The sequence below is a fragment of the Ovis aries genome, chromosome 17 (assembly GCF_016772045.2).
Source record: "Ovis aries strain OAR_USU_Benz2616 breed Rambouillet chromosome 17, ARS-UI_Ramb_v3.0, whole genome shotgun sequence".
Lineage (NCBI taxonomy): Eukaryota > Metazoa > Chordata > Mammalia > Artiodactyla > Bovidae > Ovis > Ovis aries.
In genome coordinates this window covers 53,093,006-53,110,214 of record NC_056070.1, presented here as the reverse complement: position 1 = coordinate 53,110,214, position 17,209 = coordinate 53,093,006, and the positions used below count along the sequence as shown (strand labels likewise).

General features: G+C 42.7%; 1 protein-coding gene across 10 annotated transcripts in view; it reads right to left on the bottom strand.

Moving 5' to 3' along the window:
* CLIP1 (CAP-Gly domain containing linker protein 1) overlaps positions 1–17,209 on the bottom strand; it is a 144,523-nt gene that overhangs the window by 39,843 nt on the left and 87,471 nt on the right. For 7 of the 10 annotated variants that reach the window (XM_060401140.1, XM_060401138.1, XM_015101613.3 and 4 more), the window contains 8 exons: positions 14,540–14,644; positions 9,994–10,938; positions 7,883–7,999; positions 5,624–5,681; positions 4,342–4,425; positions 3,256–3,412; positions 1,247–1,412; positions 926–1,141 (listed from right to left, as the gene is read on the bottom strand). In XM_060401140.1, coding sequence (XP_060257123.1) covers positions 926–1,141; positions 1,247–1,412; positions 3,256–3,412; positions 4,342–4,425; positions 5,624–5,681; positions 7,883–7,999; positions 9,994–10,938; positions 14,540–14,644 — 1,848 coding nt within the window. The remainder of the gene's footprint in view (positions 1–925; positions 1,142–1,246; positions 1,413–3,255; positions 3,413–4,341; positions 4,426–5,623; positions 5,682–7,882; positions 8,000–9,993; positions 10,939–14,539; positions 14,645–17,209) is intronic. The other 3 variants (XM_042234036.1, XM_015101615.3, XM_060401143.1) reach the window with 1 other exon arrangement.

The window sequence follows — 17,209 nt, the reverse complement described above, 5'->3', positions numbered from 1 at the left end:
ACTGTAGCACACCAGGCTTCCCTGTCCTTCACTATCACCTGGAGCTTGCTCAAACTCTTGTCCATTGAGTTGGTGATGCCATCCAATCATCTCATCCTCTGTCATCCCCTTCTCCTTCTGCCCCCAGTCATTCCCAGTATCAGGGATCTGTTTTAAGTCCTACATATATTCTTCTGTATTTTATTCTACTCAACTCCCACATGTATATAAATATTTCTCTGACACATTAAAAACAATGAAAGACAATAATTTCCTTTTCTTTGAGCAATTTAAATAGCAGTAAGAGGGTCAGAAAACATTGGGACACTGACAGGATCCTGACACCATAAAATAACATTCAATGCACCGAGTTCTACTCTACTCAGTAGTAGGATGTTTTCTCACAGCCCTTCAGTCCAACCTCCTTGTTAATAAGCTTTTAGTACCTTTCTGGGCACATATGAAAGCCGTCTCCAGAGGTCTCCCTTCTTACTTTTTCCTCTGTTCTTCCGACCGGGCTCCATTCCCTGCCCACCTGCCTCATGCGTGGTCTCTGTCTCTTGCTTTTCTGCACGATGTCTCTCCTAACCCTGGTGCAAGGTGGCAGCAAGACGGCCAAGACTAGGGGGACATGCTTTTCTGCAACAGTCTATTACAAGCAGATGGACAGGGCTCAGGCAACAGAAGGCGCTTTGAAGCAGCATAGGGGGTGATGGCTACACAGTGCTTTCAGGGTGGAAAGACCTGTAGCCACCACCACCTGAGAAGGGAGAGCGGTTGGTACAAAACACTTGAAGCCACAGGAGACGTCATTCACCTTCCTGCCATGCGCTCTGAAGGCCACTGAACCCATTCCATGCGTTGCTGCGTTCTAAGCACCCTTACAACCTTGACGCGGGACGCAAAGCTCACTATACTGGGGCACACAGTCCTCCCCACCACATACTCTGGCTCTGTCGGCTTGCTTCCCCAGCTCCTCCAGCTTCTGCAGCAGCTCGCGGTTCTCCTCCTGCGCGGCCTTCAGCCGCTCCTCTGTGTCCCGTAGCAGCTTGTGGAGGTTCTGCAGGACTTCTTCGTGCTTGGCTCTGCTCTCAGAACTGGCTTCCTCGTACCTGGCTTTCAGATCTTGACACTCGTTCTGGCTCACTTCCATCTTCTTTTCCTGCAGACACCCCACGTCAGGAGGAAGTCACCTGGCCACAGCTGTCCTGCCAGCCACCCTCTCTGCCCCTGCTGGCCACCAGTCCCCCTGACTCTCTCTCCTTACCAGGTCTGACAGTTTCCTCAGCAGTTCTTTCTTTTCTTCCTCATGCTTTTTAGCTGCTTCTTTCTGACTCTGTTCGGCTTTGAGAGTTACTTCCCTGATACTTTTCTGCAGAAGGCTTGCATTTTCATCAGCCTTGGTTAGTTTCAGCTGTAATTCTTCTACATTTCTAGAAGGAATTTCAAAACGAAGAGTCAGATTTTTCCAAAGAGTACTTTAAATCCTAGAGTTATACTTTAAAAAATAATATTGATAATAATTGGCTTAATGATGATAAATGTTATGAGCAATAACATCTCGAATTAGGAAAAAAGAAAACTTGACTTGTCCTGAAGAATACTTTTTAACGACTGTGATGGTTATAAATACTTTAGAGTAACAACTACGCTTAGTGTGAACATTTATTATTTTATGTCCGCCTCAGACGGTAACGAATCCGCCTCTAATGGAAGAGACCTGGGTTCTATCCCTGGGTCGGGAAGATCCCCTGGAGGAGGGCATGGCAACCCACTCCAGTATTCTTGTCTAGAGAATCCCATGGACAGAGGAGCCTGGTAGGCTGCAGTCCACAGAGTCGCAAAGAGTCAGACATTACTGAGCACAGCACAGCATGTAGATCAATACAGAGAGATGAGCGAAAAAGAAACGTATTAAGTACTTAGAGGTTTCCAAATTTTAGCAGACTAGAATATTCAAGACTCATTTGGGTGCCACTTCAGAATGCAGATATGAAAATAACAATAAATAATTTGAAGTTCTAGCTTAAAGATAACCTTGTGGTCCAATGAAGATGTATGAGGGCCATCAGCCTAGAGAGCAGGCTGTCTCATAAATCAGAGGAGGGAAACTTGGATGGAAACACTGGATAAAACACTGATGGAAACGAAACTTCTCCAAGGCTCTGCGCCACAACCACCTGGCAGCTGTGACCGCCCCATGGCAAGTCTGGCCAGAGCCAGCCAACCAAGGCCCAGATGCCCATCACCCACCAGCGCTGAACCATGTGGGAGTGCTCGGCTGAACGCTTCTGCTGTTATTTTTTGGCCACACCTCACGCCATGTGGGATCTTAGGTCTCAGACCAGGGATCAAGCCTGTGCCCCCTGCAATGGAGGGGCATTAATGGGACAGTCTTAACCACTGGACCACCAGGGGAGCCCCCACATGGCTGGATGTAAACGTAACTGCCAAGTGTTAATACTTTCAGAATTAGAAGTCTAATGGTGCTGACATGTCTTCTAAAAAACGTGCCTTATAAAATAAACATTTGATTTTTATACAGCAGCCATTAACACAAATCAAAGCAACAAGAGCCTCAGAATAAAGACAAGAACAGAGAGCTAGATGAAAGAAGCTTTAGCGCTGAGGAAGTACGGTGTAGTGATCAAGGGCAGCAAGGGCGCTGGGACCAGAACTTGCCTAGACTTGAAACCTCAGGCAAGTTGCCTAACCTCATTATGCCTTGATTTCTTTTTCTTTAATATGGGAACAACAATATACTCACCTCGTGGGATTATCAGAAAAATATACAAAGTGGTCAGCATACCGTGTGGCATGTGGTCAGCCCTTCATAATCGTTATCTATCGTTACACTGCAATTGGTTAAAAATATTTTTAACTGCCTGTAAAAGATGTTACTGTCTGGGACTTCCCTCGTGGTCAGTGGCTAAGACTCCATGTTCTCAATGCAGGGGGTCTGGGTTCGATCCCTGGTCAGGGAACTAGATCCCACAAGCTACAATTAAGAGTTCACATGCCACAATTAAGACCCAGCACAGCCGAATTAATAAATTAAAAAAAAAATTTTTTTTAAGACACTATTGCCATTGGTAAACTACTACCTTCCCCTTAGAAAGTTAAATAATTGATTCAAGGATACACTGAGACAATAAAGGACAAGAGACAGGCAACTTTTAAAACATAACTATCCTGAAGAGTTTGGCTCTCCTCCCATCTAGACCTTCCTTGAGAGCCTAACCCAAACCTGGCGCTCTTATTAATACTCATACATACCTTTCTTTCAGACGTAGTTCGTCGTTCATTTTTGTCAGCTGAGAAGAATTGTCTCCAGACATTTTCATTATTGCTGCAATGTCATTTTCCAGTTTTTCCTTCGCCTTTATCAGCTGCTCTTCCCTTTCATCTCTCTCTCTAAATTTTGCCTCCATATCTGAATATATATATATATGTATAGAAAAAAAATTGAGCTGTTGTGTTATAATCAACAACAATGTATTAACTACATCCTGTATGCCAAAACTTGCTCTGGGAATATCTGTCCATAACAATCTCTGTTCTCATGAAAATGATATTCTAGCAAAGAAGAGAGACAACTAACAAGAAAGAGAATAAATCATATGTTAGAGAGTGGTAAGTGTTAAGAGGGGGAAAAGAATACAAGCAGAGACAGGAGCCAGGAAGGAAGCTGGGGAGTGTGAAATCTTAGAAAGGGCCTCTCTGAGATAGTGACGTATAAGTAAAACCCTAGGGGAAATGAGGGACGAGGGATGCAGGCAGAAGAAAAACAGGTGCAAAGGCCCTGAGGCAGGAACACGCTTCACAGTCGAGCATCACCAAGGAGGCAGATACAGCTGCAGTGGAAGCAACCTGGGGAAGAACAGCATGGGATGAAATCAGAAAGGTAACAGGACCTGATGGGAGTTAAGGACCACAGCCTTTACTCTGAGAGAGATGGGTGCCACTGGGCCACCTTGAGCAGAGATGTGACATGATCTGACTTAAAGTTGAAAGCATCTCTTTGGCTGCTGTGCTAAGACAAGACTGAAGGGAGCAAGTGCAGAAGTGGGCAGCCCAGGTGGCCAGCTGCTACTACAGCTCGGACTAAAGATGCTGGCTGGCTGGGATGAAGGGCAGCACTGGGCGTGGTGAGGTGTGGTGGATTCTGACTTGTTTGAAAGCAAGGCAGAGGGGATTTGCTGAGGTTTACAGACCTCCAACAAGATTTCATCACAAGAGAACACAATGAGCAAAGACTTTATGCTTGAACAGTAGATACGTGTAACCACACACTAAAACGATCTCAAATCCTAGGAAGCCTACTATATTTAACGTTTATAATAACCAGAGACGTGTTCTTACCTGTTAAATTTTCTCTCAACTTCTCCAGTTCGGAAGACAGTGCGTTAAACTGTTCCTCTTTTTGGTGTAATTTATTTACAGTTTCTATTTGGGATTAAGTTAAAAGTTTAATACATCTCAGAGTTAATAAGCCACCTAAAGCTTGACTGTCTTATAACCAAATTAAATCAAAAGTTTGAGATTTGGGGTCATGGGAATACTTAAGAATCCCATTAGAAATCAAACCACTATATAATGAACCTAAAGCAAGCAAGCAAGCAAGCAATTTTCTGTCTCCCCAAATCGGAAGATTAGGTAGGCACTGAACATCCATTCTCCAGGGATCTCTTGCCTCCTTCCACTTAAAACTCAATACAATGACTGAAGCTTAAGTAAGATGATACTTTACCCAAGTACATCTACATTTTAACACGGGTCAAGCTTTAGGTCAAAAAGAAGAAAGAATTAATGGGAGTCAACCTGACCACCCAGAGTTCATTACTAGAAATATCGTGGACACAATCCATTCAAACATCTATGTTGGGGGACAGTGTTGAATATATCTGCATATAGTTTGGTATGAGCTTCCCCGGTGGTGCTAGTCATAAAGAATCTACCTGCCAAGGGGATGTAGTTAATGAAAGTTCAACCCCTGAGTCAGGAAGATCCCCTGGAGTAGGAAATGGTACCCATAGGTTTGTGTAAATGGAACCATGGAGTATATACTATTTTGTAACCTGCTGTTCTTACTCAATGTGTCTTGGGTATATTTGACAGGGGTGAGTCTTTTAATACAACTGGGAAACTGGACTGTATATTTCTAGAAGGCAGGATAGATTTTGGGTGAAATGATTAGGCTGCAGAGGTGACAGCAGTTTGGGAAGGTAAGCTGTGTCTGGATGGTAATGTTGGCTCTTTCCAGTACTGAGAACATGTTGGGACTTCAGGATGGTGAGGAAAGGAGGCTGAAGGCATGGACTGAAGGCTGACACAGCTCAGTTGATTTGGTGATAGTGTAAGAGAAGTGATGATGCCTATTTTTTTTAATCTGCACATATTTTAATATGTTAGACATATTTGCATCTAACAGTAGGTAGGTAGAAGGGGATAAACTGAAAATAAACCCATATACATTTCACACTGCTTACAAAAAAATAAAACGAATCAATTGGAGTTTGAGGCTTTAAAAAGCCAAGGGAATGTAGTGTTACTATGCACTGCAGGAACTTTATTTGAGCTGAAGACTGCCTCCCACTTGAGGACGTGACCTCCTCTAAAGTACTCTTATGTCAGTGAGACGTACCTTGCATACTTCTCTGAAAAGAGACTGCCTCCTCTGAAGCATCAGCAAACTTTTCTTTCTAAAGAAAAACAATCGGACATTCAGAATAGACATATCTCAAATTATAAAAAGTTCCAATAACTGTAACACTATTTTTTGTTGCTAGTTTTGTTTCATTAATGCTAACTTATGCTTAAAACATGTAGGTGTCAACTACTACCATATGCGTACCATGCATGTGTGCACACGAGTGAATGTGGTTTGCACCTGTGTGCCTGCCTGGGCATGCACATATGTCTGTATATGTGTATGGATATGCACACTTATGTCAGTATATGCATGTGTGGGTATGTACATGTGGTGCCACGCATATACTTTTTCTGCATGTTGCTACCCTCCAGTAGCAGAACTTCTCCATAAATCTGCCTGAGACAGCAAACAGGGTTCAGAAGTTTTTTTTTAATATTTCTTTTTTTTTGGAAGTTTAGTTGATTTATAACGCTATGTTAGTTTCAGGTGTACAGCCAAGTTATTCTGTTATACACACACAATGATCTATTCTTTTTCAAACTCTTTTATAGGTTATTACAAAACACTGAGTATAGCTTCTTGTGCTATACTAGGTCCTTGTTGGTTATCTGTTTTTTATATAGTCATGTGTATACGACAGTGACAAGCTCCTAACTTATCGCTTTCTCCCACCTTTCCACTTTGGTAACCATAAGTTTGTTTTCTACATCTGTGGATCTGAGTCCTGACATGTTTTACGTCTAAGAATAATTAGAACCTAGTATCTGGAAACTAGATCTGTGTCAACTCCTTTACATTAAAAAGTCCATTGCTCACTCATTATCTTTTCTAAACATGACAGGAGGGCAGGATAAAACCACTCTCCTGATTTTCCTGAGATGAATTCTGAGCTAGACACACCAAGTGAATTTTTAAATGAATATTTGATTTAAAAAATGGGCTCACAAACCACAAGCCCATCAAAGCCCACAGGTTGTCCACCTGCGTTATTCCCAAGGCCAAACTTCAGGAGGCATGTTTTCTCTTCAGAGGACGCAGAGGAATACTCTAACTTGAAAAACAAAACAGTAAGGCATCCTGAAAGTTTGGGGAGGAGGGCAGAGAAATGGCACGACACCCAAAATGCATTTTCTTAAAGGACACTGTATTAAAAAATGATAATCTCCAGGCCAACTTTTCTCAAAATGTACCTGAAGTACTGTGCATCAAAACTGTGGGGGTTCGTCAGAACTCTCTACAATGATACTGTGTTGGTCAGTTGGCAGCCATGGGCCACGTGTAGTTACCAAGCACTTAAAATGTGACTAGCGCAATGGAGGAACTGAATTTTCTGTATTTTTAAAAATATTTATTTATTTGGCTGCACCAGGTCTTAGTCACAGCATGCAAACTCTTAGCTGGAGCACGTGGGATCTAGTTCCTTGACCAGGGATCAAACCTGGGCCCTCTGCATTAGGAATGTGGAGTCTTAGCCACTGGACCACCAGGAAAGTCTCAAATTTTGTATTTTATTCAATTTTAATTAATTCAAATTTATAGAGCCAAGTGGGTGGTAGCTATCATAATGAATAGTGCAGTTAACTATGTATTAACATTTTAAAAAGTAGAAATATGTAATATTGGCATTTAAATCAAAGAAATATCAAAACACTTTTATCCATCACTGGTATTAGCACAGAGGTATAAAAAGTAGAAAGTAAGAAGGCACATGGAAGAACTCCCATTCCAGTATTTTACTGGAGCATCCCATGGACAGAGGAGCCTCGTGGGCTACAGTCCATGGGCTCACAGAGTCGGACACGGCCGAGCACACACAGACATCACTGCCTTGCTAATGGAGGGTGCCTGTGGCCCCAAATCAGGGAGCTTGCTGGCTTTGCTGTCTCAGGGCAGGGAGGACAAGGCACAGGGCCAGAGCTACACAAGAAACCTAACATAACTTGGAAGGCCCCATGTTTAGTGAAACTAAGTGGTTGGCAACATGTCAAAACGTCAATGCGTTACCAGAGGCAAAGGACAGATTAAAAAAAAGCAGTACTTACCTTTATTGCTAGTTTGGGTTTGATCCAATTCCCCTGATTATCAGCCAATCAATACTTTGCAAGAGAAAGGAAATAGGTGCCATACTTCTTTCTTTATAGAAATTTTTTCATGGTTTTTTTTGTGTGTGTTTTTTTTTTTTTTTTTTTAAACAGGAACAATTCAAATTGGCCAGAAACCCTGAGATTCAGATTCCTGACAGGTACTTACCAAAGTCTGCAGTTCTTTTTCCAAAGCCTCTTTCACTCGACTGACTTCACTCAAGTTTTCCTGAAGGTTATTAAGCATTAGCTCTTTTCCCTGCAGCTCTTTGGTGATGCTACTAGCCTACCAGACAGAGTTACATGGTACAGAAACCAATGGACCAAAGGAAACAAAAAGGAATGAGAAAGAAAACATAAGACAAATATGAAAAAAATGTACAAGAAAACAAACACAACCAAACAAAACTGAAAGGAATAAAGGCATGGGTAAAAAGTCAGTTCAGTGTTGCTGCTTTTAGTTCTAAGAAGCCAATGACTTGTCACACAATCAGTTCTAGATGAGACTGTCCATGGCTATTTTTAAATAATCAAAATACAGTATTTTTCTATACCTAAGTTTGGACTATCAGCACGATCTAAAACAGAAAATATAGATGCTTACTGTATATATATTTTTTCTTTTTCGTGGTGCACGGGCCTAGCAGCCCCAGAACATTTCAGATTTGAGCACCCCAAATCAGGGATCGAACCCATGCCTCCTGCATTGGCAGGTAGATTCTTAACCACTGGACCACCCGGGAAGTCCCAGCAGCTTACTTTCTAAATGAGACAGTGGAGCAGTTTCATTTTCTGGATTTTTAAAGACCGTAAGATAGGAATGGTAGTAGACTCATGTGACTGTATTTCATTTTCTGTATTTTGTACATGTTTGAAGTTTTTCAACATGTAAAATAAAACTTTAAACATGTACTAGACAATAGCCATCAGAAAAATTGGCTTTCACTGAATCTTCATGTAAAAAAGTAGACCAACCATTAGCTACATATTCTTTATTAATTTAATTTTTGTGTTTGGATTGGTAGTTCGGAACCAAATGAGGAGACTGGAGAAAAATTTTCTGGGCTTGTCATCCTCAGCTAAGGTTACTTAGCAATCTTTGCCATTCGTCTGTCCTCACCTCTCCTCATTTAACCATCACAACCCTTCCTTCTTTGCCAGCAAAGCAGCTTTTCCCACAAAGAGCTCACAACATTCAGCATCAGCACCCGTGCCTCAACTAGTGGCAGGAGGACTGGGAAAGAGGATTCCTTCCTCGAACAATAGTTAAAAATGATTATGACATTTAACAAGGCTAGTTAGTAAGAAATGTAGCTGGCAAAGGTTTCTTATCATTTCCTATGCCTTGGTGAAAAGCACACTTGTCCAAGAGTTTCCTCCAAAGAGCAAGGACTAGACCATGCTCTCATTGTGACATAGGAAAAAACCCCAATGAGACATAAGTAGCAGTGCGGAGGGATCCGGGCTCTTAACCTTCATTTTGCTGTGAATGTTATTGATCACAGCAGGTTAATTTACAAGAGTCAAGTGCACTTAGAGTTCACATTCTGTTTTACCTGTGACTCTTGTTACTTAGTCACTAAGTCATGTCTGACTCTTCTGCGACCCCAAGGACTGTAGCCCACCAGGCTCCTCTGTCCACGGGATTTTCCAGGCAAGAATAAGGGAGTGGGTTGCCATTTCTTTCCACAGGGGATCTTCCTGACCCAGGGATCAAACCCACGTCTCCTGTGTTGGGAGGCACATGCTTTACCACTGAGCCATCTGGAAAGCCGATATATGACTCGACAGACAGGCAATGGGAAAGGATGTGATTACCTTTTAAGCTTCTTATACATTCAATTCATTTACCTCAACACCATCATTTTGGGGAGTTCTCTATTTTCAAAAGAGTTTATAGACTGGAATCAAGGTGAAACAAGAGATCACAGCAAGTCCAGAGACAAAATATCAGATTGGTCAAAAAGTTAGTTCAAGTTTTTCCATAAGATGTTAATGGAAAGACAAGAATGAACTGTTTGGCCAACCCAATAATAAAGTATTCTGATACGAGGAAACCAGAATCTATCCATACACTTGAGTCATTATTTTCTCTAATCTCCTCAGATGAAACCATACTCAAGATGCTCAGAAGATACTCCACTCATATGGGAAATTAGGTCAGCACCAGTTTTAACTAAGTCAGGAGTCTGGAGGATGAATGACCTCAACTGAAAAATAAGGTACAACGCAAGATAAGAAATGGAGGAGAAAAAAAAGATGGAGGATGTCGCTACAAACCTTGCCGCTTTCAGCATCCTTTTCAATCTCTAAGTTTTTAATCTGTTTCTCAGCTGCCTCAAGCTGCTGTCTGAGGTTCTCGATTTCCAATTTACCTTCGGAGCTGGCCTTCTGAAGCGCATCAAGATCCGAGAGCTTTTCTCCGGCAGCCTTGAGCTGTGATGTAAAATGACCGATAACCTTGGTTTGCTCGCTGCACCTGGTTTGCAGCACCTCTAGCTCCTTTACCTTTAGCTCGGCTTCCTGCAGTTTGTTTAAGGCGTCCTCCATTTCCACCAGGTGCTGGTCTTCCGCTTCGTCCAGCTTCGACTGGATGGCTTCCAGACTGTTCTCCTTCTCTTTAACGACTTGCATCAGCTTAGCCCTTAGGGCCTCGAGCTCTTTCGCGTGAGCAGACCTTTCTGAGTCTTGCTTGTTCTGCAGATTTTCTATTTCCTGCTGGTAGTCCAGTCTCATTTTCTCTATCTGCGTTTTTAACTCGGCGAATTCGGCTGTCTCGGTGCCGACCCCCTTGCTGAAGGACACCTTCAGCTCCTCCATGGCCTGCTGGTGGGACGCAATGGCTGTCTCCAGCTTAGACTTCCACAGGGCGATCACGTCTGAATTCTCTTTGTTGGCGTGGTCGAGCTTGCTTTTCAGGGATTCATTCTCTTTGGAAAGCTTCTCTGTGGCGGCCTGCAGAGCCTTTAACTCCTTCTGGTGCGTTTCTTCCCGGGCTCCAAAATGCTCTTTCAGAGAAGTGACTTCCTTCTGGTGGTCACTATGGGTGGCTTCTAGCTTCTCCTGCAAAGCGCTGATCTCTTGCAAGAGAGACAGTGACATGTCCACATCCCCCGCTGGCTTATTGGACTCCAGCCGCCTCCGCAGCTCAGCTACCTCCTGCACTCGCAATGCAAGGTCTTTCTCGAGTTCCATAATGCGGGACTTTTCTGACACCGTGGCCACCTAGTTAGCAGCAGTCAAGGAGAAAGAAGAGGCCATTCAAATGACGAATCACTGATGATTTTCTCTAAGCTTGGAGATCTTTAGGGACTACCCCATCTCAGGCAGCAGTCAAGCCACCAAGAATGTCTATGTGTCAATCCAGGCCTGACTGTGGCTTAAGCCTGGTTCTGGACACTCCAATTCAAAATATAGCCCAATTACAGTCTTTGGCAAACTTTTCACCATTTTGAGATGCTAAAGGAAAATAAAACTGAGTTTTATTGAGCTTAACTCACCCCCCAAATAGCTCTTTCCCCTCTAAAGAACCTTAAATCAGGAAGAGCACCCATTAACTATAGTTAGTTAATATAAACAGTACCTTTCAAAGTTCTTATATATCTGCCTTCTGGAAGAAGAATCTTTATTTTGCCTACTCTACCCAAGGGGTATAAACGCTTATCTATCTGTTGGCAGTGACTTTACAGAAGTGTGCTGTCCGGTACAGCAGCCATGAGCCACATATGGCTACTCAGCACTTAAAATGAGGCTGTGAGAGTCACATATACATCAAATAATGACGACTTGGGGAAAAATAGAACATATCTTGTTAACAATTTCTTATGCTGAGTATATGATGAAATTATAATAGTTTGGATATATGGGTTTAAATAAAATGTTATTAATTTCACCTGTTCCTTTTAACCTATGCATGTAAATGTGGGTACCAAAAAATTTTAAATTATAAAACATCTGTGGCTCATGTCATAATTCTATTGCGTAGCACCGGCATAAAAATACCTAGCAAATATTTCAGTAAATACCATGACAACTGGAGGAAAAATGGGTTGACCAAAGAACAAATTGACTAGACTTTTTTTTAAGAAAGGACAAGGAAACAATGGTTACTTCCCTGCAATGATACGTAGGAATCTTACACAGAGGCCTTCCCCCTTTTAGAGTTTGTAACCGCTCACCGTCTTGCGCACATGGGTCGCTGCCCTAACCCAGTGGTTCCCCAACCTTAGTGTGCGCACGAGCAGGCCCACACACGCTGATTCTACCTGAGCTTGGGGACAGAACCTGGGAATCTACTGATATTTAAGCTTGGACCCCAGGATGAGGAAAACCATTTTCCTAACCTTCATCCTTTTATTCTTGGGAAGGTATTTCCCTCTGTCGTCTGATAGGCAGTCAGTTCGGTGCACAAAAAAATGTGGGAAATGGTAGCTTCAGGTATAAAAATTTACTGGGCTAACCTGGGAAATAGAAGGGGACCTTGAATGATTTCAAGACATCAGTGAGTCCCAAATTTCACAGATCAAATGTTCTGCAGGGTGAAGGCTGGTTCCCTCACTGCCTTTAACAAGACAGGAGGCAATGGATGTATGTTTCCTTCAGCCCCGTGGCCCACCAACAGGCTGTGAGGTGGATAAAGACTAAAGGGTTGACCATGAACAAGAAAATAAAGCACTTGGGACTCCCAAGGCTGCATGATCAAGTCACTGAACATTTCAGAGCAGGGTCTAATTGTGTTTTAAGACTGTAGGTATTTGAAAGATGGTAGTTCATTGACTTAGCTTTTTCTGGGGTGGAGGTTGGGAGGTGAGGACTTGGAGAGCATGCTACCGCAAAATAAGGTACATTATTAAACTCCATTGCTACGAGGTCTATAATACAAATAAATTGAACCCAACGGGGCACTAATTCTTAATCAGTCACAACAAAACAGTCAAACTAAGGAAATGCCAAGTGAAAAATGAGGGAAAATAATAGTTTGATTATGGAGCATTTTCACAGCACTTCTATTTTTTATTTCCCCAAATCTGCCCTCGGGTGAAACTATCTATGTGTCTGCCTTTTCCACCATAAAAGCCAGGTTACTGTTTTTTATTCTTGCTAATGTCTCTACAGCACCAAGCACACTGTTTATAAACTGGGCTTACTGGCTTAGAGGAATTTTACAGCACTTCCCAAAAAGGAATGTGGGTGATGGGAAATTTGTATGGGTCAGTAGTTAGTTCCATACTTGGCAGACCAAGAGTGAGGATCAACAGGACTGTTACAGAAAGGTAATAGTTTGAATCTGAAATACTTGAATAAATTGTGCTGTGAATGGATGCTTTCTTATCCACTGAAAATTTAAAAAAAAAAATTGTTTGCTGACAAAGCTGTATAGGAGAGCACTTCAGAAGTTAAAAAAAAAAAAAATCCTTACTTCAGTAGCCAGCCACACCACAGGAGCCCAGTCTTCCTATCAGTCCCTTGTATTTCCCAGATCAAGTCTGACTCTCAGGTAACAAGTACATGGCACCAAATTACCAGGATTTTTTCCTTACCAAATACACAGAAGACATCTTTAGTTTTGAGGCCAACTGAGAACATTTTCTTTCTTCTTAAAAAATAAAAAACTCACGACTTAGAGAAGAAAAATGACTTGATTTTCTAGATTTTTTTAGATTAATGATTTCTTGAGAAGAGAATTTTTTACAAACACTAATAATTCAAAAGAAAAAAATCAGGACACCAAATTTGATTAGAGACAGAATAATTTTTGAAATTTTAAAATTAAGCATCTTGGTGATTTAGCTACTGACAGTCAAATTCAGGATTTAAAAGGTATATATACATACATGTTTTCTTATATGTGTCTCAGATTAGTTCTTAAATCTTTTAGCACAAAACGACTTCTGTAATAGACTGACTCCATCCTGTAGTGGTTAAGAGCACAGACTTTGGGGTCAAATGGCCCAAATGCAATGCTGGCCCAACTATCTCAATTAGCTGTGTGAGCTGGGACATACTAGTTAACCTCTCAGTGCCTCAGTGTCATCATCTGTAAAATGGGGACAACGCTACTACCTCCCTCATGGGAGTGTGGTGAGATTAAGTTAACATCTGTAAAGTGCTGGGAATAGTGTATATATAAATAAATTTCACTTGTTTCATTTTTCAAGTGAACACATGACTAAACCACTGCCTCCTAGGGCCAAACACTGTGAGCTGGGGCTTGGCAGAAGTCATTCTGTTCCCAGCACACTTCTCCCTCCTGACCACTGAGAATTTAACCTACTGGGCAACAGAAATACAAAGAGACCAGGTGCCAAGGGAAAAAAAAAATTGGGGTGAAAATCTTTAACTCTCATTAAAAGGAGCCAATGTTTTCCATTCTCTTCACCCAAGAGGTCAGGGAAGAAGGCAGAAAAAGAGAGCTAAAGTAAAACAATAACAAAAAAACTACTTAGAAAACGCACTAGGAATATGAGAACAAGAGGACAATTGACTGCTGGTGGCAAACAGGAGAAAGGTTATTTCCTGGTATTAATACAAAGACCCTTAGATGCAGCTGTGGATGTCCATGCAGTCTGTAGAGCTGCAGAGCTTAGATGATGAGTTTGGCCGAATTAACCAAAGGAATGAATCTCCACCTTGGACAAAGTGTTCGACGTAAAGCACCTGGGCCCACCCCTCAGCCTACACCCATGAGGACCCGGGCGGTACCAGGACCAGCAGACTCAAGTCGAACCGCTGGGTCACGGCTGTAGGCCAACTGCGGGGCCCGTCACCCGCGGTGTCCATCGTTCACAACCATGGATCGGCTTCGTTAAATAGTGAAAACCATTACCCTAGTGTCTTCTAACTCCCTCTGGAGTTTGTCAGCTTTGGTCTTTTCAAAGAGCAGGCTCTGTTCAAGCTCCTTAATGCGGGCATGCTCCAGTTTGGTCTGCGTCTGTTAGTAAAAAGGAAGAGGAAGAAACACAACAGTGCCACCGTGACATGCCAGCACAGGAGGAGAAGGGCGCGGCATGCAGGCTGAGCCACCAGTACCTTCCGCCAAAGGGTGGACACAAAGGGTGATGGAGAGGGGATGAGGGTGGACTGAGATGAAGAGGTTGGGGGGGCTGACAATGAATACTATGGACGAGAGGATGAGGTGGGCAGGGGACATGAGCTAGTCTACTGAGAAAGAAAAAATGGAACACACGTGAGGCAAGATGAAAAGTGTCAGACGCATGCAGCCAAATATACGTTATATTGATAAGTGAAGTTTATCAGCACAAATTAGAATAGTTAATATTCCTCTAATCTATCACTTTCCCTCCTCCCCGCAACAGCTACTTGACATTAATGTGTATGTAACTGACTCAGTGACTTAAAAAAGTAGACTGGCCCTCAAACTGAACATCCATCACTCAAATATGGACAAGATTAATGTCATAAGTCTACATCTGGTTGGTAAGTTCCTAGCGCAGATCTCTGTACTTCTGCATACAATTTGATGTGAGCAAGGGTCAAGTATTAAACCTAACAAAGGAAGTCTAGGAACTGGAGCTAAGGAAACCACATCAGTGGTGCTGGCTGAGATGAATGAGAAGGATCTGGGATTCTTAGCAACATTCTCATACATGCCAGGTGAGGAGCCACGGAAGTGGGCTTTCCAAAGAGTGTCACCAGGAAAAAAAAGAGGACGGGGATTCGATTTAAAAGAGAAAATTCAGTGACAGTTACGCTTGAGAGCCTCCATCCCTGGAGCTCAAAGCAGGAGAAAAGTTTAGCTGGAACTGTGAAGGGGCTCATACTCTTAATCCTAAAACAATCACTTCTCCTCAGCTCAGAGGTAAGAAATATGGTGACTCAACAGAAAGGCAAGAGTTTCAGCTCCATGCGAAAAGAGCCAGTAAGATCCTCACATGTTTTAAAACCTCAGATTTTGATGAAACCTGATGGAGAACCAGAGGGCCATCTCTTTCAAACAGTCTTAAGTGTGGCAGAATCTTAATCAACTTGAAATCATCTAGATCAGTCTGAATGGACCTCTTTCCCCACTCACTTCTCCAACCAAAGAGGTTAGCCACATAATCAACTGATAAAACCTGTCAGCAGAGCTGCCCCCAGCAGTTTCTGGTTATTCTGTGGTCTTAGCTAGTTGGATCACTCTGTCTGGACAATATAAGGAAAAAGACAACAAACCCTAAAGTGATAGAAAGCAGGGCAAAGCTTAAGCAGAAAGTAGAATCTTTTATGTTATAAATATCTTTACTCACTCCAGTGGTACTCTAGGGATTTCAGTGTATTCAAGGGGTCAGTTTGCTTGTGAACCAGGTATAAAAAACCATCACAGAATATTTTAAAAGTAAACAAAAAAATTTCTGTAAAAATTCTTCACTTGCTTCAGCTCTTCACCCTCAACGAAATAATGAAATAAAAATAAAAAACTTAATTGTTTGGAGAGTCCCCTTCATCTCTATGTGCCTTGTGTGTGTATGCTCAGTTGCTGAGTCATATTCCAATGTTTGCGACCCTATGGATGTGTAGCCCATCAGGCTCCTCTGTCCATGGGATTTCCCAGGCAAGAATACTGGAGTGGGTTGCCATCGCCTCCTCCAGGGGATCTCCCTAACTCAGGGATCGAACCCACATCTCCTGCATTGGCAGGTGGATTCTTTACCACTGTGCCACCTGGGAAGCCCCAGATGTGCCTTAGATAGAGGTTGTTCAATTTACCTGCTTTCACAAAAAAAGAATCTCATCCAGATCTATGTTTTAATAATTGGGGTCACAGTAGCAAGAAGAGAAATGCAAAGTTAACAGGAAGAAGCAAAGGCAACAGTACCTTTCTTTCTTGACACAGAGTTCAGTGTTCTCTGGGTAAAGATCACTTCCCATCAGGGAAGCCTCAAGAACACCAGAGTGGGTAAACATTCCCTTTTCCAGGGGATCGTCCCGACCCAGGAATCGAACCCAGGTCTCCTGCATTGCAGGCAGATTCTTTACTGTCTGAGCCACCAGGGAAGCCCAAAAAGTCGCTACTACTTCCAGATAAAATGCAGATACCCACTGAACGTGATATCCTCCCCGTTCTGAGATCCTCTGGGTGTCTCCTAACTGGCGAGAGAGTGCCCATGGATGATCTGGGCTCTGCACTGCACTTGGCCAGCCATCAGCAAAAGGAACCAGCAAGCTGCTTCCCTGTCCTTCCCTGTACGTCACAGAAATGCTCGGCTGGATAGGACCACCCTGCTTTTAGGATTATTACTTTCTTAGACGAGGACAGAGTGTCCCAAGAGGAGTGTCCTGAGGCCATGGAGGGTGGGGGAGTTGAGAGGGAAAGCCAAGGCTCTGCTGGAAGCGCACAGGAGAGGCAGCAGGGAGGCCTCATGCAGACTGACTCTGGATGCAGCAGAAGGAGCCTACTTTCGGAGCAGAGAAGAGACCCAGATCACTGAAGTAGCTGCACAAAAAGGAACCCTTCAGAACGGAGGCTTAAAAAAAAAAAAATTCAGTCTTGAGTTGT